Below are 26535 nucleotides of genomic sequence, written 5' to 3'. Positions count from 1 at the left end.
TAAGTGGCTACTTACTGCTTTATGTCTTTGAGGCTTGGAAAACTTCAGCTGCAGAAGAAAAAACAATGGAGTTCTTTGCAAAAGCATCATATGGTGCAGAAACATGGGTTTAGAGGCCATCTAAGAAACACTACAATTTCACTGAAATTGTTGCATTTAAAAAGAATCCCAGCACCGCAGATGTTTTGCATAAATAATATGGATCTTGAACCACAACACCTTCCTCATGTAGCTTTCCAGCTACCCTGAGCCAAATCAAACTCTTAGATTTAATTACTGCACTGACATATAACGAGCATATGGTTTTTCCAGAGTAACTGTAGGTTAGTATTTTAACCTAAACTTATTAATATCTCATAACAGTTAACATATTATGCCTTTTAGGAACTATAGAAGGTTAATAATGAGTTAGAAGAATCTTTAAAATCCACCTGTACCAATGGCCTGGCCCTAGTGCTGCTGTTTTGTTTCCATCTGATACACCAAAGTATCACTGTATAAACGTGTTCCAATTAATAAGTAGCTTTGCCAACATCTAATCTGAATCTCCCTTTTAAGCCCAAATTCAATTTACAGACGACAACAGTAAAAACAACTAAGCTTTCTAATACTTTCAGAGTGTTTTGTCCCCCTTTAGGTCTTTCAGCCTCAGTCTGTTTTGAGAGGTCTTAAAACCTTTTCTCAAAATTGCATATCAATAGATGTTGATTTGATTTTTTTTCCCCTCCTCAGAGAGAGGCATTTCTCGCGAGGATGGCAGGCAGATAATAGGTTTATAGGCAGATAATATCATTTGCAGTCTGGGATATAGGTTTTTTGGACCTTTCAGGATAATTAAAGGGGGATTTAAATCAAGAAAAGTGAAGTATTCCTATTCTAAAGCTAATCCCTAACTAGTTCCAGCCTGTAATTCAAGGGAGGCCTATGAACAAAGAGAAGCTAAATATAAGAGGTGGAAAGTATGCTAATATTGACTTACTGTAAAGCAATAAAGTAAGGAAGTCAGCAAAGGCACTACTGGAAAAATCCTCTTAAAAAAAGAATGAGGAAAAAATATTAAAATATTCAAGTTTCAGAGGTCTTGTCAACACAGTGAGGAGAGGATCACATTACATGGATGCTACTGCATTGTTTGTTATTCAGGAAAGCTTTTCTGCATCAGTAAACTAGAAGATGAATTAAATTTTTTAGCACAGGAAAACCAGCCTCAATACTTGGAACGAAAAAATGTATTTTGAAAGGGCTAAGGATTCCATCTGTACTTCACAAAACCCATTAGCAGATGTCCACTGGTAAAGTGGGATGTCATACAATCACACAGCCAAAGAGAGTCTGTTCACTGCCCTCTACACTGTGTGAGCAAACATTCCTGTGCTCTGTGCAGACATGAACCACTAACTCCACACAGCATTTTCCTCTGATACGCAAATGAATCCATTTTAGCCATTACAACCCCAGGAATCTCTGAACTTAATTCCATCACACAGAAGACACTGCAGCACATTTCCTTCCAAGAAATGAATACCACCAAAATTAGTTCTTGAAAATTAATCAGTGCCACTCAAGTACTAGGGGGGAAAACTTTTCAGCCTCAGGACACACAAACCACACACTCTTTTAGGAGTGCAGAGTGCAGGCAAGATTTGGCTATGAGCATGTGTATAGGGGTAAACCTTCCCACTGGTTTTTGCCAAAAAACAGAAGTAGTTTACTATAATCTAATACACTGATTAATTAGCTGCATAGGCATTTCCCTCTTTTTGTCACAAGATGCTACACACAGTTCTTCACCTCAACTGCACACATAGAGACACGGTCACTGAGCAAGCAGAGGTACTTAAACACTTAAAACTCTGTAGACCATGGCCAAAAACAAACATACAGTCTCCCAACAAGAAAGAATTTTGTTTATGTGGTTTTCATATTTGCTGTTTTCTATCACCTTGTGGTTAAAGTTCTCACATTACCTAGCCCACAAGTGGCTTGATTTATAACAACAGACTGGATTAACTGCATTAACTTGGTAACAAAAATGAGCCTTCTACAATGCAAAGTGTCAAGACTCAGCTAACCAAGGTAAGTCAAAAGATGGACAAAAGATTATTAATTTTTTCATGGCGACCCTGCTATAAGTGTTTCACAACAATCCCTGTCACAGTAAATGCATACAGGATGAACAGATACAATATGAACAAACTAGGGGAAAAGCCATTTTTTCAACAGATTTCCACAGGACTCACCAGTTTCAGGCAACTTTCCAGAGTTCACACTTGTACCATGGAGCTGTAAAGGATTTTCAAGACACAGCTACATAAAATATTTAACCACCTACCAGCATTAACAATGGCATCAACCTCAAGCAGCGTAATGTCACCTCTGTAGAGAGAAACTTTCTCACTCAGACTTTTCTTCCCTTGCAGATCTTCTTTAGCGTTTTCACCTACAAGCCAAGAAAGCAGAAAAGCCAGGTTATAAGAGTGGGTGTGAGGTCATTGTTTACAAGCCCTGAACAGGCAGCAGTACGGGGACAGACTGCAGTTTCTTTCGGTTTCACCTCGAGAGGGCAGCGGTAACCCACAGAGACACCAGCACTGCCCTAACATCAGGCTGCTCGTTTGTTACTTGTTCCCAAATACAAGCTAGTGAAGCACTGAATCCTTATCCACGTAAGGTTTGGTTACAAAACTGTAGAAACATTCATATTTTTGGACTGAGATCCATCAAGTAATTTTATTTGGTAATCATAAGGGTGCATATTGCAAAAACCAATTGAGGAATTAACATTACCCTCCTAACCAGGGTAATAATTTCTCCAATCCAGAATTATAGCAAATGAGTACAAAAATACACAAGCACACCATTTGCCAGCAGCTCCAAAATTCAGAAAGACTTCTGAAGACATGTAGCCAGACAACAAGCCTGAAAAAAGATCCACGCAAATTTTAAACTTGGAGCTGTCACCTTAAATTGCTCAACTAGGAGGACGCAGGTGGTGAAGACAACACACACTAGCTTGCAACAGATTTGTTACTAAATAATGTTATCACAGGTCTCTTATTCCTGTAAACTCTTGAGAGTTTACAAAATCACTTCATTTATATCTGATTCACTCTACAGAACAGCTCAGTTACCTCAAACCCTTGCACAAACATACTGCCCAAAGCTTCACCAAGTTAGACACACACATCACCAGAAATGAACTGAGAAGGGAAGACTACGAAATTCACTTCTACTATTACTTTTTTAAAATTTTTTCTAACACAAGTGTCAAGAAGCTTGAGTTCATCTACTTGTCTGCAAAAAGAGTCTCCAATATTTAGTGAGAAAGCAGCAGCAGTCCAAACAAATTTGTTCCTCTAGTCTTACCCTACATTTCCATCAACTCAAGATCACCAACTCGGACATGCCAGCAATTCCTTCCTGAGCACAGAGAGCACATCCCCAAGCTCCTGAGTCCTGTCCCACAGCGGCAAGACTGAGCAGCAGGCTGAGACAGCCACACACTCAGACCCTCTGGCCTGGCCTTGCCTTGACATTCCCAGCCTCTGGCTGCCAGGCAACAGCTCTGTGACATCGCAGCTGGTGCCAGCACCTGGCACCGAGCCCGTGGGCACAGCTCAGCTCGGGGTCAGGCCCAGCAGCTCCCGGGGCAGCTGTGCCATGCTCCGCCCGGGGCTCTCCCTGCTCCTGGGGCTCTGCGTGGCCTCGCTGCTCCCCAGCACGCCCAGAGCTCTCGGCCGTCCCGCCAGGAGCGCGGCCCGGCTGCCCGTGCCGGCCCAGGGAGCGCGGCTGCCGCGCCCTGGCACGGGCAGTGCCGGCCTGGGGCCCCTGCAGCTGCACTGCTGCACCCTGCTGGCCCTGGCCCTGCTGCTGGCCGCGCTCGGCCTCGGCTGCAGCCTGCGGAGAAAAGCCCGGAGGCAGCGCAGAGAGGTGAGGGATGGGCACCGGGCAGCTGGCAAGGTGCCAGGGCAGCTGCAGCCTGGAGGGTGAGGAGCAGGGCCAGCCCCTGTGCAGAGCAAAGCCTGGGCAGGCACCAGGGCTCCTCTGCCTCTTCCCCAGCCCCGTGCCCAAGCCCAGAAGCAGAGGTTGGGCTCAGCCCCCTCCCTCTCTCCCAGGAGGAAACAAGGACAGGCTGAGCTCCCAGAACAAGGGGCTCAGAACTTTGCTGACATCCTCCCCACCCAGCCTGCAGCCTGGGGCAGCCCAGCCAGGCCCCAGGAGAGCCCGAGGGGGCCCAGCCCCTGCAGCCCCTCTGCCCCCGTCATCGTGCTCCCTGCCCTGTGTCTCCCAGGAGAAGAGCTGGACACGCTCAGCCTGGCCAAGGACCTGCTGCCTGGCTGAGCGCTCCCCCCTCAATGAGGAGCCGATCGGCCGCCAGAAGGAGAACTCTGCCTCCATCAAGGGCTTCCTGAGGCACCTGCGGCAGCGCTGCCTGCGGGGGGACGCGCTCCAGAGGGGAAGGAACAACCACGTGTGGAAGGACTTGGACGAGGAGGCAGCGCTTTTCTCTGACTGAGAAAACAACACCTGCTAGGCACATCGTGCAATATACTGCAACATTACCCTTACAGATGTCATTGTTATTAAAATTCATTATTAAATAAGACAGCTTTTATTTCTGTTTTAACTTTAGTCTTGCAAACAAGTTGTTTGTTACTCTTATGAGAAAGTGAAGTCAATGGCCACTAAATCATCTCTGCACACACACTCACAAAGGATGGAGTAGACCCTGGTACATCCTTTCCAAAATGTGGGGGCTTAGGCTACTACTGACAACACACAAAAGTGTGGCCTCACTAATACATTACAGCTGAAAATCTTCACCAGAAACAGCTGAACATTCATGTCCCACCCCGACTTTTTCCCCTCTAGATCCAGCAGTCATCTTCTACCCCTCTGCCTATACAATCCAATTTCATTTACCTCTTCCTCCTACATGATCCTTTGGTCCTTCAGTCATGTACAAAACACCTCCGAGTCCACAGAGCCACAGCTTCAAGTAGGATGAGGCTGATTACCTGAGCTCTTCACACCAAATAGAGAAAATAGGCAGTCCTAGCCCTCAGCTTTGTTTACAACTCCGTCCAGATCAGTTGTAAAGAAAAGGGCCTTTACAGCTTACACAAGGGTAGAAAAATGCATTAGATGGAGTCTGCAAAAACCACACTTGCAAAGAAAAGGGGTAAAAATGATCTGAACCAAGTGAATAAGGGACTGTCAGAACATCTCGCTAGAGGGAGCCCCCACCCAGGACATAGATGTACTCAGCTGGTGCAATGGACAAGGACGGCACAAACCTACAGTATTGGAAAAACAGCCCTGAAACTTAATCACTGCTCAAATAGCCCAAGTTTTAAAGTCTGATACACTTTAAAGTATATTAATTCTTTAAACAGATCTCAACCATCCAATTACAGAAATCCCTACAGCGATACCAAAGAGCTTACCACTAAAGGGAAGAGAAAAACCTACAGCTTGAAGAGTTTATTACAAAAAACTCCACTACATTTGCCTTTTAAAATTGCTGTTAATGAAAGAGTAGAGCACACACAAAGTAGCAAAAATAGGTACCAAAGCCCCATCGTATGAAGTGATACCAATGGCAAAGCAAAAGTCTCTTGGCATTCTATGAGCAAAGGCCAATAAGAGAAGAAATCAAAGAGAGAACAAGTGAAAAGGATTGATGGCAGCAAGGCTCACAAACTCACACTGTTATAAGGGAAGTTTGTTAAACAAGTAACGTGACACATTTCAAGTTCATAAAAACAAGCAGCAGACTGGATTGCAAGTAAAAAAAGCTGAATATAGCAGAGTTCCATCATTTCTAGTCAGCTTTAGACTCCACAGCTGAAAGAAGTAACTTAACCCCAAGTTCAACAGAAATAAGTTTGCCCACTACCTCTTCCCTGCTACAACAGCTACTAGTAGGGACACATCCCCACAAGGAAGGCTTCTCTAGGAGAATCTGGAACAAGAACCTGAGCAAGGGAAAAGAACCACATTACCCCCAGACAAGAGGCAGCCCTTCCTGGAAGAATCCTCAGCAAACACTTGAGTAGGACACTAAACCACTTTTCTTGGGTTGCTGAAAACACAAAGGAAATGAGAGAGCTTTAGGAGCACATCTGACCCTGGTGGAATGTGCAGCAGCAATTCTGCTACGCACTCTGTGCTTCTTCCCTTCGGTGCCTTTTTTTTTTACCTCAGGCTTTGTTTCCACGAGTTTCCTGTAGAAACCACAAATGATGAACTATTAGCAATTACTAATCTCACATCTAATAGAATTTCTATTCCATTTGTTTCTGCATAGGCTTATGGAGGGTTAAAAAGACAGATTGTAAGACCTGTAATAATATGTGTCTGCTTCTACTCCTACTAAGTGTGGATGATTGTACAGGAAAGGCAATTGCTTATCTAAATCAAGATAAGCATTATTTCCATATGTTCCATCACCAGGGGAAAAGCACTCACAGATGCACTGTACTACTTCAAATTTGTAGTACAGATTTGCTCTATTTTGTAGGACAGATTTGCTCTATCACTTCTTGGACTTAAACGAGATCAGAACCTGAGCACAAGGAAGAAACATCTGTTGCAGACAAATCACTTTCTACCCAGCCAAAAACGCACACAACATGCAAGTCAAAAGCACTTGATGATGAACACCAACACCTTCTCCCTGGCTGCACACTCTGCCAATATGGTCTGTTTCAGCTAATTACTGAGTGGCATAATTGGATTAGCTGAGGACTACAGCCAAGTACCAAACTCCGGAGGCAAACAGACACCATGAATCACAGAATGGCTGGGTGGCACCTCCAGTGATCAAGTCACCCAGAGCAAGTTGTCCAGGACCCTCTCTCAGCTGAATTTAAAGTATCTCCAAAGATAGAGATTCCACAACCTCTCCAAGTAACCAGTTCCAATGTTCAGCTATCCTAACAGTATGTGTGTAGCTTTGCTTTTTAATGCTCAGAAAGAATTTCCTCTTTTAATTTGTGCCTTCTACCTCTTGTTCTGTGGTGGTGTTTGAGGGTCCCCAGAATGAGGGAAGAGATGAGACTCTTGACTCAATGTTTCAGAAGGCTGATTTATAATTTTATGATATTGTATTAAAAATATTATACTAAAACTAGACTAAAGAAAGAGAAAGGAGACATCAGAAAGCTAGAAAGGAATGAATAATAAAATGTCGTGACAGACTCAGAGTCTGACACAGCTGGCTGTCATTGGCCATTAATTAAAAACGATTCACATGCAACCAATCAAAGATGCACCTGTTGGTAAACCATCTCCAGACCACATTCTACAGCCATCTCGTAGTTATTGTTTACATTTCGCTTCTGAGGCCTCTCAGCTTCTCGGGAGAAAAATCCTAGCGAAAGGATTTTCATACAATCTGTCAGTGACATTGTCCTGTCACTGTGTAACACAGAGATGAGCCTGGAGAGATCTCTTTTACACTCTATGTTTATAAACACTGATCAGACCCCATCTGGGGTACTCTTCTTCAGTTTAAACTTCAGCTCTCTCAGTCTCTCCAGCCACAGGAGATGCTCAAGCCCCCGTACCATGTTTTAATCACCTGTGCGGCTCATCTGGTGCATGAACTGCACTTCCCAGTTCTGCACCACTGACCAACCTCCTGAGGTCACACTTTGCCCCATCTTCAAGGGCAGGAGGCCGTGGTATCTCCTATTCAAGGTTCTGCAGGAGGCAGCATGAGATATCCCCCATCTGAGGGCTACGACTCACCAAAAAGCCCTGAGCTCAGCCGCTCAGGCCAGGTTTAACATAGCAATAGGGCTACCAGCAGCCCTCAAACAAGGTTCTAAGTGTGAGCCTTGACTTTTCAGCCACATTTAAATAGGACCCAGTGATGACATTTACACATTACAGACAGAAAGAGTGGCATACCATGAGAATTGATCAAAACAGCCAGTCCCTCTGAACAACCCACACAACACTCATGCAAAATGCAATTTTCTTGTGTTACAAGGTCTTGCACAGTCCTTAAACAACCTTTTTCTCAGTCTATCCCACACAGCTCTCTAAATCCCCAAAATAACAAAGCTGAGAGGCAAAAAACCCTTGAAGTCTGGGAGAGAAAGAGGTAGAAGGAAAGGAGGGAGCCTGCCTTTATTATGAAGTTTTTGTAAACTGAGAGAAGACTCAGTATGGAAAGCTAAAGTACAAATAACAAAGTTTGAGAAAGGAGTAACAACAAACGAGGAGAACAAGAACAGGAATACATTCCCAGTTCTAATTTGTGATGCACCCTTATCTGCAGGGACATGCAATTGTCAATTCATAAATCAGAGTCTTCTCATTTCAGCAGCATGCACATTGACAGCAAAGACATAAGTAGGCTGAGACCCTTGGGTATTTGTGTGTTTACTTGGAGAGTCACCATCCAGCTGTTCTGGTTGCTATGCCTGCTGGAGATTTCATGATTTAGGGTCCATGGAAAAGGCTGCTGCTTCAGCTGTGACTCAGGAGGAGATGTGCTTTGTCTGTGTGAAGAAACCCTGTCTTGTTTGGTTGGTTTTACAACACGGACCTTCAGAGGTATTCCAGACTGTGTAATGATATTGTGGGATAAAAATGCTGTTGGATACGGTATTCTGCTAAGTTCTTGCCCAAGCCTGATGATCAGTACCTCACTCCAAGTGACACCAAGAATTTCAACACAGATTCTTCTCAGTGAATGGCAGCCTGAGTTGTACTGAAGTTCATCAAATGGTCAGCCAAGGTCACATGGAGGCAAGAACTACACTGCATTGCCTCAAACTCAATTCCTACTTTATAACCTTCCTCTACTACAAAGAGTTCATAATGAACAATGGAAGTTCAAAAATGGAGACACAAACATATGACACTGCTTTAGAGCACTGTTCATTGCCCCACGAGTACATTAATACTTGTCTATAAAACTAGAGGACTGCAGGTAATTCAGCTTCACTAGATTCCTTCCAAGACCAAGCAGATCCCTTTACTGCAAGAGCTGTGTTTTGGCAATATCACAGCATTTATACAACTATTCCTGGTGTGCTCAAGCTGATCCAGTACCACCTGGGATAACTATGAGCCTGCATCCAAAACATACCACCAACAGCGCAACATTCATCCGCTCACCTTTATAAACTGTTGTCTTACATAGCAAAAGTTCTATTATCATTATGGTGCAAGGATTCCATATCACCAGAGTCCCATTTCTCGTAGGCAGCTCCTCTAGCACTGACTGTTCCTGGTCCTTGCAGCAGCCATCTGATTTGAGTTCCCACCAATCCACTCTTTTGTACCACAGGTTGGTACACCTGTTTGGCTACAGGTGCCACAGTTTGGCTACAGGTGTTGCCCATTATCATCAGGCCTTCTCCTAATCATTAGTAGCAGGGTCCAGCTGCAACTCGTCGGGGGATATGATTACATTCTACATTACCTTCATTTACTCATACTGTGTTCCCCTACAATAAACTGTCTGGAAAAAATTACTTTTCATGACCAATCAGGTACTTAGTCCTCAGCAGCACCTGTTTTACTTACCAAAATGTGAGAACCCATTTAAACAGGTGAGGAGGATTAAAATAAGTTTATAGTGGGGAACCACAACTTCATCACTCTCATTCATTAACTTATTAAGCTGTCAGACAATTTACTCTATTTTTTCTGCTTTTTTAATTCTCTTCACCATTGCTGAGCAATAACTTCTCTAGTTGAGTATTACAGACTTCTGTAGTACTTGAAGTAAAGCTTGGAAATAAAATGTTACTACCAGAAAACTATGAAACTTGTGCAAAACCGTCAGCAAATATTTCATGGCATTGTCATTCAAAAATCTCTCTGCCTGACAGAGTGACAGCTCACCACGTGGGAGTACCAACTTTAGTTTTCTAGTATTGGAGCAGGTAAGTAAGGGTTATTTTTTTTCCTTTTGTTCTTCCTCTCAGGGAATTTTTTCCCATATGTTGCTAGGAGACAAAAATGACCAGGTACTTGAGAAAGACAAAATAAGCTGCCAAGCTCAGGGAAGGGGTGCAGCTGGCTACTCTCTCTCTTTACGTGGGGGTTCCTGTGGCAAGAGCAGAGGTATCCCAAGATTTGGGCTGGGGGAAGGGTTGGGTGCAGCTCCTAGCTTTCTCTTCTACTCTTGGCATTGGGAAGGGAAACAGCCTGCAGTCACTGTGGGAAAAATCTGCTACCACTGCAGGATTCTGTTTTCTGCCTTCTCCTACCATGAGCAGAGTTCTGCTCATAAAAGCGGCCATTGCACTTATGACTGCCTTATTAACAGCTGACCTCACTAAACAAAGGACACTTCAGCATTTGTCCAGATGCCTTGGGGAAATCCTGGGATCTCTGAGCCCCTTCACCTCTAAAGGAGCCTGTGGTGGCTGTGTTCAGGAGCCAGGTAGCTACTGTCCAGTCCCACTGTCCTTCTGCCACTGCTCTGAGTTTTTTGCTACTGCAGCCACACACCCCTGGCCTGCTGGGACACCCCAGCCACAGAGTTTCTGACACATCTCCTTTACCTTTCCAGGATTTTGCTCATCCCTGCTGCTTCCAAGGTTCCTGCTACAGCTCATTACCCTATCAGGAGGGACACCATGACTGGCTGCCCTGGGAGTTTGTAAAGGAAGATTTTTTTTTCCATCTTTTTTGCCGGCCCGCCCGCCATTGCTGTGTGAGGGGGACACGGCCGGGCCCGTTGTGGCTGTGACACAGCGCCCCCTGCAGGAGCGCAGGGGAATCACCGCACCCGCCCTGGCCGGCCGTGAGCCAGCAGCGCCCCTGCTGGCCATGCCCAGAACTGCACCCAAGGGGAAACCGCCACGGCCGCGAGAGGCCAGGACTGGGTTTGTGCTGCTGCTGCCACTGTTGTTCTTTTTTGCCTTGTTATCCCCATACTAGTGTCCTATACTATCCCTATACTAGTAAAGATGTATTATTCCTTGTCCCATATCTTTGCATCAAAGCCCCATAATTTCCAAGTTATAATAATTCGGAGGGAAGGAGGTCATAGTCTCCATTCCAAGGGAACTTCCCACCTTCCTGGGCAGACACAAATCTTTCAAACCAAGACAGTAAGTTCTTATGCAGGTGCAAAAGGTGATGTTTTCTCTGTGGAGTTATTAGGCTTGGGGGTAGCTCTTACCTTGCAGCATTTTCTTTTCCCTACCCCTGAGATACCAGATGTAATTTGCTACACTGAAGAACAGTGGAGGTTCAATCCAAACAACTTTGAATACTTGAAGACAACTCTACCACTACTCATTTGTGTTGCAAGTCATGCTTGCTTCATTCAAAGACTTAAAAAATGGAAATTAATACAAACTCTCAAGCATTTACAAACTCACCAGCAGCTAGCAGAAATATCTAGCTCTATCGTCTTTTATGTATCTACCTAGAAATCAAAGACACAGCAAATCTCAAAGCCTTTAAGTCAATATAAGAATGTCTGTGTACATCACCTATTCTCCTGGATTTAGTTATTTGTAGTACACTTACAATTCCTTTCCCTATAAGAATAGTGGTGAGAACGCAGAAAGATGGCAAAAAACAGAAAGGAACTCTACTTTTGCTTTAAATATGACTAACCCATACTCTCAGTGACAGCTACATGAAGTCTGGGATTTGTTTTCAGTGGATGTAGATTAATTAGGAAATCCCACCAAAGGACAGCACTGTAACACACAATACACTGGTGGGAAAGCAGTAGAGTACCTCACAAGTAAAAGGTTGTATTGAGCACACAGGAATAAATCCAGTGCAGGCTGAACTTCAACTACAAGTCACACCTGTGCAGCAAATGGAAAACACAGAACCTGGAGCATATTTACAGTCTAACCAGCCATATCAAGGAGACCATCAAAAAAGCCCGTAACTGCACAAACAAGCCTTTGTGAACAAGCAAAGGGCAGGATAACAACAGGGAGATGTTTTAAAGCAAGACAGAGGTGCACCAGTTTCTTCATACCTACTCTGCACTAGAGATGCAAAAGACTGTGTCTTTTGGACAGGAGCCTTTGGGTAAACTCTAGAGAAGTCTTCTGCAACACAACATTTGATAACTCCCAGGGATGTTATTAGTGCAAAGGTGATTGCAGAGAACTACTTCCACTCTCAGAAATAAATGTATTGGCTACATCAGCACAAGGCAGAGAGGCTTCATTTTCTAACACATGCATTCTATAGCATCCCACCCCAAAAAAAAAAAACTGAAAATGTTGGTGAGGGTCCTTGTGGCACATTTCTGCAAACATGCCAAGTCAACATGCAATAGCCTGCAAGTCTCAGGACAATCTCTGTGCACAAACATTATGCTTCTCCCTCACACTGTACACTGAAATAGAAAATACTTCTCAATATCATTTCAATGGTTTTTAAAGCTGTGCGAAATCCAAATTTAACATCCTTCTACTGGATTGTTAGGCCTTCTCTCCAGCACAGAAGAGCATTTTCTGGGCATTAAAAAAAAAATAAGCAGCACTTCCTACAGGGCTGAGAAATTTTCTCTCAACTCATTTTCCAAATACACATCAGCTAGATGTCCTCATATGGAGAAAGCCACCTATCACTTCACAGAGTAACTACTACCATTTAATGGTTGGACTCAATGAACTTAGAGGTCTTTTGCAACCTTAACAATCCTATGATTCTACACTGCAATTATTCAGATCCTCGCTGGCTTGTTAAGAGACATTTCTTCATGCTGGGCATGTAGAAATGAATCAAAAAACGGCATATGAATAAAAATGGGAATACTGAATCAAAAAAGAGAAGCCAGGCTTATGTTGTTTCCAGTGACTGGGTTTTTAACACATGTGTAATCAAGTGTTAAACTGTGCATGAAGCAAATACAGCTACACACCAAAGTTAGTAAACATGATCCAAACAGAGCTTAAACTGCACCAGTGATCCCCCAAGCCCATCAAGGGAGTTAAAGCAGTATCATTACTTCCTTTGAGCATGAGGTTAGGTTTCAAACTTGTTGCAAGCCTTCCACACCCAGAGCTGGGTGGTCTACTCTGTGTCACCACTACTTACAAAGAGCCAGGCAGCAAGTCCTAGTTGAGGCAATAGTTCAGCACCTTCATTAATACCTGTCATATCTAAGCTACATCAAATTAAACCAAGGCATACCAGTCACTATCTGTCTAATCAAAAGAGGGCTCCATCTTCTGCAGAAGGACATCAGCTTTTTCCCCCTGCATTTGAAAATATCTTGAAGTCACAGAGGCAACGGATCCACATAAGTGAGCCATGAACAAGGGTACAATTTAACAGCTTGGTTTTGGCCTCAACCTAATCATAGGCACATGGCTTCTAATCAGGCTGGCACACTGGCTCACATCTGTCTGCAAATCCTGTGAGGACATATGCCTCAATCCATCAAAAATTATAGATTAGGGCACTAGCCAAGCTACCATGCTGATAAAAGCTAGATGACCTACTGAAATTGTACATTAATTTGGGGGTTTGATACTGCAGTCCCCCACAGTCAAAAGAAACTCACCCTTTATATACAAAATGAAGAATGGAAAAAAATAATAATCTAAGAAAAGACAGAAGCCTAAATATATAACCTGCTACTTTTTAAGATATGTTAAATTATCTTACTCAAGTCAGCCACCAAAATATTCCAAGCTGGAACCTACAATTTTTCTCAGCAGTTTCTGAGGAACAGCACATCCCAAGTTAAAGCATCACTGCTGCTAAAGCCGTCCTCCCCTCACACCCAGACCGAGCCTGCCAGCTGACAGCACACTGCATCATCTTGACTTCCTAACTCTACTAAGTACTTCCTTAGGGACCTCTGTACAAAACTTCAGTGCAGTGAAAAAAAAAAAAGGATTGTTTCTCATCTTGCACAGGACAGAAGCTTGAAAGTTATTCATCTGGTCAAGACTCAGTCACTAGTAATTAAACATTAAAATTATTCTTTCTGGCAAAGATGTGCCTAACTTCCCTTTGTATCTCCACCTACTATCCCTTTCTAAAATCCATCAAGAGCTTGCAGAGCCTCAGTAAGGACACCAATTTATCAATTTGTTGTTGAGAGAAGCATCCTTTCCTATGGTTAACTTTTGCCCCTCAAGGAGCTGTCTGACACTGCAGATGAGAGAGCTTTCTCAGCTGCATGCAGAAGAGCCACAAAAATAATAATTCTATCCAGGACTTGTATAAGCTTAAGGCTGTATGGAAGTTACCTCGTTAAAAAAGTCACAGAGCAGCAGCTTAAAGAGAAGTCATCATCTTAATTACATCAAAGACAAGTGATTTACTTTCTTAGAGAGAGGATTAGCTACACTGGATTTTGTGTTCTTAATCTATGTAAACAGACCTGAACTTTTTAATAATCATCATCTCACACTTGCTGAAAGCAAGAAACTTTTTTGTTTTTCCCAAAACCACTTCAATGCCAACTGTAAAACAAGCATAATCTCTTTGGCAGCTAATCCATCCTATAAAGGTTACTCACATGAAACTCACCAGAGAATTACAAGGTCAACTGAATACATCTTCAGTGTCTTTGTTTACTGTAGTTTCCCTCCACCTCTTGGACTAAACACACTGATTTACCTACTCACATCAGGGATATCACTAACTAGAGATGATTCACCTCCAGCAGCAAACAAATACACAGAGCTTATTGCTCAGTTTAAACTCAAGTAAGCTTGCACCTGAAGAGTGTAATGGTTTAGGATCACCAACCTGAGTTTCCTGGCCAATGCACCAATTAATGCACTGCATCTAGAGCTGGCCAAACATCAGTGCAGCCACTGGAATTATTTACTCATTTTCTGCTGCAAGGTACGGATTAGGAGGAGAGCAAAGAAGGCGCAATACTTTAAAGGGTATAAAGAAAATTTCATTAACAGAACCAAAAGAAAAGAAATAGTAAGAATTCAGAATAAACATTCAGACTGCTTCTCCTCCCTCCAACTATTTTTTTTTTTCTTCTGATAACGTAGAGACAAATTTGTTATTTTCAGTCAGTTTATCACTTAAAAAATACTCTTACTTCAGTTCACTTAGAGGAACTTAAGAGGGTCTCCTGCCATGCCATGGAGACTTTTCCACAAGAAACAGCTCTCTCGTGGTTTTAACTGTCACAAATAGCAGCGGCCCAGAAATCTGCAATGGTGAAGTCCCTCCCATGGTTTGGTAGTCTTCCCACAACTATCACCATGGGCCATCTCAGCTTACTGGGGTGCAGTTTTAAGGATGGGCTGCTCTAGTAGAGAAACAAAAACTCTCTTCTTTTATCTCAGGGAACAGAGGTTTTCTTCTCCTACCCCTGGGGCAAGGTTTCTCATCTCTCTCTGTTCAAGCTCCTCGTTAGATCACAGCTACTTCAACATCTGCTTGCTTCAACACTGGTGATTCTGCTAATGGCTATGGCTACATCCCCCCAAAGCATTCCATGAAAAAAACTCTGGTGTATCAGTTGTATCTTCAGCATAGCCTTACAAGAGAATTTCAGCCCAAGACTAAGGCATCTCCTCATTCTCCTCCTGGCCCAGCTTGGCCAGCATCCAGTTACCTGTTCAAGGGCCAGAAGCCAGAGAGTTTTTCCTGGGGCTTGTTCATCTTTAAATGCCATTTCACAGAGGTATATTCAGCTCTCAAGTGATTTAACAGGGTGCCAATATTTAAAACTAGCCAGTTGATTGGTTCTGTCAGGTCCAAAGGAACCTGCCAAGGTCCTTACAGGGAATCACTTCCATGGCTCATGGATTTCCTTTCCTTAACTAAAAACCAAATTACGTGAAACCACGACAAAGGGTTATTCCCATCTCTGTACTGTGCAAGTCTATCTTTGGAAATCAATAGCCAAAGTATGTATTGAGAAAGCCAGAAGGGTGGGGGGGTCACCAGATCACATGGTCAGATCTGCACCATTGTATCTGTTGAGGACACAACATGAAAGGGCAGCCAAGAGCCAGAGCAAAGCAGAGCACGCAGGGCTCTGGTTACACCCTCCTGCCCTGGCAGCTTTGGATACCTGCTGCAGCCAAATACCAGCTCAGCATTCAAGTTACTCCACATCATGCCATGGGCACACAGACTCCTGCACACCTTCAGCACACACTAAGAACATGGTTTGCCCTTCTCGCCCCTCTAATTCCTTTGCTGCTTCCTTAATATGCATATAACATGGACAGAGAGCAGAACTGAGAAAACACATTTTCAGCCATGTCCACAAAAAGCATAGTTAATTTCACAAGAATTCAGAATACCTAATTACCATAATCCTCACACAATTGACAGAAATCACAGTTGTTCGTTTTTTCATGGTGCTCCCCCAGCTATTATACACAGCAATTAATAAGCAGTGCTCTCCATGTGCATCTAAGAGACACAGATTTCTAACCTCAAACACACCAGTCTTGAAGAGACCCTGTGATAAGATGTTTAGCATGAGTAACAGTGGTATGCCATGAATACATGAAAAATAAGGACAAAACCAGATAGAAGCACGAGTTTAGGCAAAGCTGGAATTCACATTCAGGGCCACAGGTAACCTTGAATGGTGGCACACAAATTATTGCTATTTTCTGTGTGTACTCAGCAGAAAAACTGCTGCACTCTGAACTTCCTCAAACCAAGAGTTTCAGTAGCAAAAGTTTTTTTTTTGAGCAAGATAGCTTCATGTAATTTTTGCTATCTCAATTTACTTTCCTCCTTGCCACTCAGCTAAGAATCTATTATAAAGACAGTTGTTACAGTCATTGTAAGAAAAAAAAAATCACAATGAAAGCTGATGGACTTGGATTTTTGGAGGGGAAATGGTCTGGAAACATGCAGGTTTCACACAGCTCTTACCAACAGATCTTGTGATTGTCAAACTGGTCTAACAGTCTCAATGTTCTAGCTGAACATAATTTCTTTTTCTGTATAAACCAGTGATAATACTGAAGGGTTTTGAGAGATGCCATTTCTTACTTGTAGATGTCTGGCTGAATTTCACTGCAGCTTAGTAGTGGTGTCACTTTCCAAAGTCTGTTTAATACTTATCACCTTGTTTCCTAGTTCCTGCAGGACAGATAATCACATCAAGCAGGGCTGCACAGAGATACTGGAGAGTTACTTGTGTTAGTTACCCATCTCAAGAAATGCTGGCCAGAGCTCAGTGTTACTACACATTTTCTTTTCACCATGCAGCATTTGGACTGGCTTATCTACATGCTTTGTCTCTAATCTTGTGTCAACTCACTGTGAATATTTAGAAAGCTACACATTGATAGTACAACAATGCTTTTATTAAATCCAAAACTTATGATTATACATAAAGCCCTCAGTGTTAGATTAATTTGAATAGTTTGAGCCATATCATTTTCTTTAAAAATAGCACATTAAAAAGATTCAGAGACTGCCAAAACATCTAAACATATTTCTAGACTTGTTTAAAAGGACTGCAGAGTACCATGTAACCTTAAATAAACTCAGTTATCGCGTCCTTCCATTTTAACTTCATCCTATGAAAAGCAGCTCCTACCACCAGCAAAGATCTTTAAACCACCACCTGAATTTGCTGTTTTCTTGGCATCACTGTCATACCAATGAATTCCAGGGCTGTGAGAGTCAACAGGACTATCAGCTGCCTGGAGTTAAACAATATCCCTTATTCCATTTTCTGAATTACCCAATCAATACAACAAAATATTTTTCTACCAGTGACACAAAAAAACTCAATAACAACGAAATTCCCAAGACCCTAATTTTTACAAAAGCTTTCCAGAAAAGTTTTCTTTTGAAGTCATCTCTCAAATTCACCACTGCAGAGTAAAGATATCTTCAGGAATTAGTGTGTACCCAACAAAAAGCTAATATATGTATTTAGCCTCAAAATACACTCCAGTTGTTAGTCTACATGGTGGCATTTAATTCACTGGCAGCATAAGCTCCAGTTGCTGTACGAGTGCCTAACAAAGTGGTATTTAATAAATAGCATTGAAACACAAGGATATGAATTCCCGAACTTCATAAAACAAGTTCATCATTCACATGTTGTCAGGAAGACACTCTGTATCAAAGTACATGAGAAAGCAGATGAGATTTATGTGCTTTTGGTCTGTCTGAAGGATAACAAGTGGAGAGAATGATACCTTACAGTACATTCACACTATCCAGCCCTCTATGGCAAGCTCATTCTTTGTTTCCAAAGCGGGCAACTCCTCATTTCCTTAATAAACAGTTAAACCAGCGAAAGCTTATATTTACAGGACCACTTCAAGAACACAAGTTTTGTCTTCCTACCATGCCCTCTTGACATTAAAGAGGGCCATTTGTCACTAACTGTCCCTTTTCCTTCCACTGCTGCAACACCTGATCTCTGAGATCCACCTGTGCAGCCAGGCAAGCAGCACACCAAAAATCAGGGGTGTTGACAGCACAGCCCTACTGGAAAGGAACATGCCCACATCAGATTGCTTCCCTTAGTGCAGAAAAGCGGGCACCAAGTTTAGTCTTTGTATTCCACATTGTGCCACCCTCTTCCCAAAACCACAACTTAACACAAACATTGATCAGATTCCACGCCAACATACACCAACCTAATTATTTAAGACTAGTCGTGTCCTTATGTGAACGCCTGCAAAAAACATAGTTGATGGGGGTTTTTTTACAGCATTTTACAAGATACTGCCTCTGTGAACTTCCAAATATTTTTTAATAGCTTTGCTGCTACAAAGAGACAAAGCCCTTGCCAGATGCCATTCAGTATTCAGTAACTTTACTCCTCAGGAGCCTTCACATAGATGTGCATCCCTCTGTTATGTTGCTCTATTACAAAGACCTCCATCCTCACCAAAACACTGAACTTCCACCAAGTTTTGCTGGTTTTCTTCAGAAGTCAGTTCTGAAAACAACTTCTATCAAAGGGTAGAAGAAGGGTAGGGAAAAGCTTTCTTCTACAAACTAAGGTATGTTCTTCCAATTTGCCAGTAAAGAGCACCCATGAAGTGCCCTGGCAGTGAGATTGGTTCCTTCCCAATATGAACCCCTTAGGTCATTTCAGTTTGCATCATTCTGCATACAGACTTTTTAATAATCCGCCATTACACTTACACATAACAAAAATGGATGTCTAACTGGAACTCCCCAATACCTTCTAGTGAGTCATTCCCACTGAAAAACGGGCACTGCGAAGGTTTTACATTGTACACACAATTTTTCCTGACAGCCAGTACAAAAACTTGTGCAGTGCTGAACACCAGTTGAGTACTGAGTGTCCACGGGGATGGCTGCCAGCTCAGAGGCTCTGCCCTTCTCCTACAGCTTCTTACTCCAGCAGCTGATTGATTGTGCCTGCTTCACTTGATTTGTTCTTGGTTGTTTTCTTGATTTCTTCTCATCACTCTCCCTGAACAGCCACTCTATGCTTTACTAATCAATCTGTCATTTCTTTTACTCTATATGGTATTGGGAGTAAATTGTAAAGAATTTTTTCCAAATTCCCCATCAGTTTTTGTTTTGGCTTGACAAATACACAGAAGATTTTATTTTCACCATCACCTTCCTTCAGACCCCTTCCATTTGTCAGTGCAAGCAGCCACCTCTCACTTGAAGGAAATATCAGAACTTGACCATGGTGTTGACAGATCATCACCAATTCCATCACACCTGGGGCTTCACTTGCTCTCTCCAGCATCTCATTCAAACTGCACCTGTTGCCCTCTGTATGTCCCATCAAACAGAGCAAAAGTTCTCATCAGCTAAAATAAGATTTAAATTCTAGTTTTTCTGTAATTCAGCTCAAAAAGACAGCTTTTAGACACACTTGATATCTTCAGAACAGGGTCAACATTTAAGAGAAATAAAGTTTGAAACAAATGCAGTAACAGTCACACTAATACACATATTTCTTTTAATTGTTCTAATCAGTTGGAATGTGAAAGCATTTCAGCAGCCCAGCCTTCCAGAAGTTCACTATTACACATGGCTTACTTACAACAAATACATCAAAGAAAAAGCATCTATGGATATTTTCTCCTGAACGTACACTGTAACAAAACCTTCAACTAGCAGAGAAGTGTTCCAGCACAACTTTTGCCTTGGAGCATTTTTTGCAGTGTACTGGGTACTAACAGCAAGAATGCAAGAGCAGCTACAAGGAAATAAATTCACCACTGCCATGATTCAATACCCACATATTAGAAACTGACATTTTGCTTCTGTGAAGTGTAACAGCAATCACAACGTAAATCCACACCTTGTCACTTTCAGCAGCCCAAGTAATGCAACATCCCTGAATTTCAGTGCTTTAGAGAGAATCTGAGAGTAGCAGGAAAAAAAAAATAGTTTGGGCTAGGAGGGATAAAGAGTCTCCCAGTTAAATCACATGCTGTACTGTATACTCCCAGGTCCACAGGCCTCCAAAATCAACTTGCAAGAAGTCAGGTACTCTTCTTTATTTTTATGCAGCCTTTGTTTTCTAGATGGAGAGGCTTTCTGATGTTGCAAGATATAAATGACCTACTCAGATGGGAGAAAGAGGTCTATGGGTACTGATGTAACACAGCTACTCAGCAGGGCTGAAGAGCTCAGCAATCTCTTGACAATTTTCACTTCGAAAATTATTCCAGATGCTTTTAGGAATAGACAATGGTAATAGCTGCTTTTGACAAGGACATCTGAAAAATCTGTGAGCTCCTTCAGATTGTGCTAAAATAAGTGTTACAGCCTGCCAGTTTAAAAACAGCTGATCAGCTCCAGGCCTCATTGCACCTGGACTATCACCATAAAACCATGTTCACCTGCAGCCAGGAGGTTACTCTACACACCTCTTCACCTCTTTAATGATAACAAAAGGGTCAGAAAATTAGTCCTATATCTGCAGAGGCAGGAAGCACTTCAGATCTCATAGTTAGATACTCCTTGAAAAAAAAAAACAGGCTTCAGCCAAGTAGGATAGCAAGACACAGCAAAAAAAAAAGAAACAGAAGAGGAGAAGGAAACTAGCTCAGAAGCCATCCCTATTCCTCCATACCCTTGTGTGAATGAAAGGGAATCAGACAAACAACAAGGCACTGTTACAGAATTATTTGCACAGCAGAGAAGCCTGTAAGCAAATAGGATTCACATTTTTGGTTAGTTCTCACTGCAAGTATTTAGACAGCTCTGCTGGTGATCACAACCATGATAAGGCTGCTTATGCTAAGGAAAGTGGAGTTAATCCTGGCCAGACTGAGGTTCCTCAGCCCAGGAAAGCAGCCAGGATCAAATGTAAGGGAGACCCCATCTTCTCCAATTTCTGGATTCTTAGAAAATAACTCAGCTTGCACACCTACCCTCTGCTTTTGGGTCACCTGCAGCATTGTTTTGCCCAGACTCCCAATATCATTATGCTCAGTAAATTTAGGCATGCCTGACTGCTGGAGTATCTGCAAAGTAAGACTCATGCAGAGAAGATCTATTTCACACACCTAAGGGTTAGTGACTCCATCTGGGGATACCAACAGAGTTCTGGGACACCAGTGAGGCTTTAAGAAATCTTGTTGGGTTTTTTTCACCCCTGTCCCAGTTTTAGGCTATCCCTGTTCAAAACAACACAGGTTCTAAGTCTTGGCCTTCCTAGAAGTAACTTCAGACTGAGAAAACAGAGTGCTCTATATTTTAAGACTCCTCCACTTCACTTACCATCACTTTCACTCTTACTTTTTAAGTCCTCCATCCATGTTGGAATAGTTTTTAACGCCACATAATCCCCCAAGTACTCTTTGCGCCTTTCTTCCAAGGTCATCTTCAGCAAACGCTCTGTTCAGGGGAAAGAAAAATAAAAAGAAGTTTTGCAAGCTTTCATCCATTGTTGCAGACGAGCCACAGTGACCAATGCACTGTCCTTGAGGAATGAAATGCCACTTGAGGGGTCCAAGCAAGAGTGAGGCAGTGAGTTACAACAGGAGCTGAGCATGGTGCATCTGTACCACTGCACACCTCTGTTTCTGGCTATCCCAGACAAGTTAAAATCTCTTCCCCACACTCTGGGCTCTCCAGGCTTCCTCCCCACAGCACTGCTGTGCTGCTTCTTCCTGCCACTTTAATTCCTGTATCAGAGAACAGCAACTTTAGTAGAGAGTTGTTGTTTTATAGGGTGTTTTCAGGTATGAAAGTCTGTTCTGTAGGTTTTGCATTTGTAAACCAGAACTTAAAAAACAAAAGTTCGAGTAAAGGCAGGGAGCTTGGTGGGGAATTAATAAAATGCTACTACACAACAAAAGAGATCAGAGCTACAGAAAATGTTTTGTTAATTGCTAACTGTCTGGGGTGGTAAAAAAGGCAAGTTTAGCTTTAGAGATTTTCATTTTAATATTAATAGGACGCACCTGGTTACCTCACTAAAATACATATGGGCAGTTGTTTTTGTTTTCTACTAAGAATGTCACCAACTCTTTTTTCAGAAGTTTAGTGAAAAGTAAAGCCTCAAACACCACATAAGTATGACAGCAACTGCCAACTTCGCTCTTCTTCAGACCCTGCTATAAATACACTTTTACAGGAAAAAAAAAAAAGCCATCCCAATGACCCAAAACTGCAAGCAACCCCAGCACTTGAGCTCATTTTTGCAGTCACATCCTCTTTTCCCTCCTTACCTCATCAAGTTCAGTATTAGCTCAGCACAGGATGAAGAGTTTTTTTCCCTCCCAAAAGAAGAGGGAAAAGAAAAAGACCAGTAGAGAACATCATGACACCCATACTCTACTCAAATGTCTCAGTCTGTTTTTACCAGTAGCACTGTGCTACTTTAACCACACTGACAGTTTTCTTGATATGTTAATCAGTAATAAATGCTCTTCAATGACTGGAGAACTTTTAGGGGTGTGAGGAAAGGCTAGACCAACATTATTTGCATTTTACATAAAGGACTAGGCAGACATAAAAAGAACATTTTCATCCCAAGCAGAAGCAGCAAAAGATGAACATGGAAACTGCTTCTCAGATCAAATCTTTAAAAAAACAAGAAAGAAGATCACTGGGGTCTGGTTTGGGGTTGTGTTTCTTCAAAATAAAATTTCTTCATTATGTAGGTAGGCTGCAGTCAGCCCAGCCTAATAAGCCAGTTTAGAACACAGCCTTCCTTAACAAACTAAGCTCATTTTGGTATTTTTTGACAGTATTACCAATTTCTTCAGTTGACAAAAACATTTCTCTCTCCTTATTCAGCCTGGTACCCCTGTGGGATATTTACACCTGCCATGAGAACTGACTGATGAGGGTCACCACTCTGCACAGCTGGGTATCCACCCCAAGCTCCAGGGACAGGAAACTCCAAGTATGTGAGTGACATGCACACTGGAAGCCCTGCAGGTGGGCAGACCTGAGAGAGCATGTCAGTTTTGAGGCACTGACAAACAGAGCCAGTCTAAGTGCCTTTTGCTGAAGAGGTGACAGAGCCACTCCTGTGCCTTCAAAACACAAGTTTTTCTCTACAGGAAGGTTTTACAAAAGTTTGCTGTTGTGAGTCAGCGGCAAGAACTTAAATTGAGTCTTACAAACCTCCCAGAGGATGCTCCCAACAGCCTTCACTGCAAGCACAGCTTTCTGCCTGTGGCAGAAACTTGGGAAGTTTGCAGGCAGCCCAGTCCTGTGTCTGAGGCTCTGAAATCACCTCCACTCCTGCTCCTGCTCCGTTTCAGCTGTCCTCATGGAAGATCTCCCCTGAGAGGACGTGGACCAAGCCTTAATTACCAAGAAAGTAATTAAGAAAAGCAAGCGTATTGTCAGTGGGTTTGAACTCAAATTTAGCAATCAGTGCTTTTTTCATTTTAAGAAATGCTTCAGAATATAAAAGGCTGAGAGCAAGAGCACTCAGAGCTTCATAGGAAGAACAGAGCCAGTGAGCACACCCAGGGGTTCAGGGGTGCTTGGAAAGGTGAAGGCAAACCTGACAAGACTTGATTTGGGTAAGAAGGAAGGAAGCTGGGCTTCTCTAGTTTTCCTCTCCAGTAAATCAAGTACTTGATAAGAGCAGTCCTACAGGGCTATAAACTGAAGGGCAATGCCAGCAATGAAGAGAGAAGCTTTTTCTGCCCTCCTCACTCAAAGTACTCGGGGCCAACATCAGCATGGTGCTGGAACAGTTACTGGAGCAGAAGACTGGCAAATGCTCTTCATTCTTACTGGGCAAAAAGACAGGGAGCTGTGGCCAGCTAGCACTCAAAACTGCATCCTGGATGGAAAACCCGATTTGCCTTCAGCAACATGCCCATGCTGATGGAGACCACCATGCTCATAAGGGACTGAGACACCAAAAGTGTGCCACAGCAGCTCCAGTTTCCAGACCCTCCTGACTAATGACTGGAGTTCACCTGCCAGGTTATGAATTCACACAGACAGCAACTGAGCTGAAATAGACAAGAGGGAGTAATAATAACATTCACTAGAGCCCACCAGTAACTTTCCCCCATCCGCCCCTTGTATATTTCAAAGGTGAAATATACAGCATTAAGGGAAAAGCCGGTTGTAATTGATCACACATAAACAATGCTTGAGACAATTTAACTGTACTTTCTTCATTGAAAACAGAAACTTTCGCCAGGTAGAAATTTGTTGCCTCGCCTTTACTACAGAAACATGGATTGTAAGACGGTTTGAAAGAAAAAGACTCACTTCATTCGAGAGGAGTTTGACAGGAGCAACTACACTACAGAAAAATAAGTTTATTTCTGTTTTAACAATTTTTCCTTAGAAACGTGCACTTGAATCCTGTTCACTGAACTGGTCTTCAGCCCTCTTAGCTTGAAACAGAGTCAAAAGGGTGATGGAAGGAAAAAAGAGAACTTAAAACATGACCCTCTCATAGGTATTTCTTCCTCTCCTCATCTATTACTACATTATTTGGAACACACCGGGCAAGAAGCTTTCCTCCTCACAGATATAAACGTCACACTTCCACTCGGTGAATTTTTTTCTTAATTTTTACATTGGTCTCCCCAGATCGATACAAAGTTCAAACAAAACAATGCATCAAATGCTTGGCCCACAGTTTTCATGCTCTGGAGTTTGGCTTAGAGGCTTTATAAACTGAAAATACACAGGTCAGGGTCCTTAAAATATAAAAAAATAGTGGAAAAGATGGGACGTAGGGAAGCTCGGAGACTCCCATACCCCAAACATTTCACCCCAGCTGAACGACGCTAGAATCCAAACTGATTACACCAATGATCCAAACAAACCCGCTTCTCCTTAGAAAACAAACCCACTGAAAGCAGAAAAAGCACGTTTCCAGAGCATGTGCCCAACTTTTCGGCCTGAAACACTCCCACAAGGTGACTTAGGGGCGGGCAGCCCTCCGGAGAGGGCTTGTTTACCGCCCTCCCTCCGCCCCGGGGCTCCGCTCCTCACCGATACGCCGAGGTGTGAGGGGAACATCCTCAGTTCCCGCACGGCCGGGCTGCCATGAAGGCTGGCTCGGCCAGGAGAGCCCAGGACGAAGGCAGAGAACACGGAGTTCCCCCTTCCCCACCCCGTCCCCTCAGCCGCGGCCGGCGGCAAGCGCTGCCCGGTGCAGCGGCGGCTCTGGAGGCACCGGGACCACCTCCCTCCCTTCCCTCGCTCCCTCCCGGCTCAACGTGGGCTTAAAGGCGGGAGAAGCGGGCCCGGCCACCGGCAAGGGCGATAATACCTTTCTCCTCCCGCCACAGCTTTTTCCGCTTGTTGCCGGGGTACATGGTGGTGTGGCTGGCGGCGGCTTTGAGCTGCAGGTTCCCCAGGCTCACGAGGGGGTGGAGGAGACGCCGCGCCAGAGCCAGAGCCGAGCGATACCGACGCCCCGCGCCGCCGCTGGTGCCGCTGATCCCGCCGGGTCCGGCTCCGGCTCCGCGCTCGCTGCACGGTGCCCGTCAGTCGGGTCACGCCTCGCTCTACCCCGACACCCCCGCAGCGCCCGCCCCGCTCCCCGCCGCCCGTTGGCTCCGGCAGCCGCCGCTCAGCAGCCGCCTCCTCCTCCTCCTCCTCCCGCACCGACCAGGAGGAGCCTGAGCGCGGTGCCGCCGGCCCGGCGGGATCTGGGGGACTGTGTGGTGCGGGGACACGGCGCGGCGGGTGCTTGGGTGCGACACTGCGTGCTCTGCGCGGCGCTGGCGCTCGGAGCCCCCGCGGGGCGACAGGGAGGGAGGGAGCGGGCGGACACCCCGGTGCCGTCCCGCCCCGCCGCCGCCCCTCGCCCGCCTCCTCCGTCCCTCTGCTTCCGGGTTGCGGCGGTACCGGGCTGTGCCCGGGGCGGCGGGGCTGTTGCCGAGCGACGGCGCCGGGGCCCGGGCCCGAGCCTGGCCCGGCTCGCCCGCGCCTCCCGCGGGCCCGCGGCGCCCGTGGAGCGTCCGGGATGCAGGAAACGGCCCCGGCCGGTGTCAAAACAGGGCTGGAGCTGGAGATGCCGGGCTGAGGGTTCTGGGAGCGGGGCTGAGCTGGTGTGTGCGGAGAAGGGCAAGAGAGCGGGTGTAGGGTGTGCAGCACGAGTGCTGTGAGGAGCAGCTGAGGGAGCTGGGGAGCGTCAGCCTGGAGAAAAGGAGGCTCAGAGGTGGCCTTATC

At 44.1% G+C, this 26535-nt stretch overlaps 1 protein-coding gene across 6 annotated transcripts in view; it reads right to left on the bottom strand.

Annotated features, from left to right (window-relative positions):
* The window catches only part of MACROD2 (mono-ADP ribosylhydrolase 2), an 856447-nt gene extending 830328 nt beyond the window's left edge, over positions 1 to 26119 (bottom strand). For 2 of the 6 annotated variants that reach the window (XM_064709457.1, XM_064709458.1), the window contains exons 1-3: positions 25631 to 26118; positions 21646 to 21762; positions 2333 to 2440 (exon numbers count right to left, since the gene is read on the bottom strand). In XM_064709457.1, coding sequence (XP_064565527.1) covers positions 2333 to 2440; positions 21646 to 21762; positions 25631 to 25676 — 271 coding nt within the window. In that variant the 5' untranslated portion in view covers positions 25677 to 26118. Of the gene's footprint in view, positions 1 to 2332; positions 2441 to 9135; positions 9242 to 21645; positions 21763 to 25630 lie in introns of those variants that run through there. The other 4 variants (XM_064709453.1, XM_064709455.1, XM_064709456.1 and 1 more) reach the window with 3 other exon arrangements.
* Between the last annotated feature and the right edge of the window lie 416 nt (positions 26120 to 26535).

Source organism: Zonotrichia leucophrys, chromosome 3 (genome assembly GCF_028769735.1).
Source record: "Zonotrichia leucophrys gambelii isolate GWCS_2022_RI chromosome 3, RI_Zleu_2.0, whole genome shotgun sequence".
Taxonomy (NCBI): domain Eukaryota; kingdom Metazoa; phylum Chordata; class Aves; order Passeriformes; family Passerellidae; genus Zonotrichia; species Zonotrichia leucophrys.
Note: the sequence above shows the minus strand (reverse complement) of the source record. Positions and strands in the feature narration are given on the sequence as shown.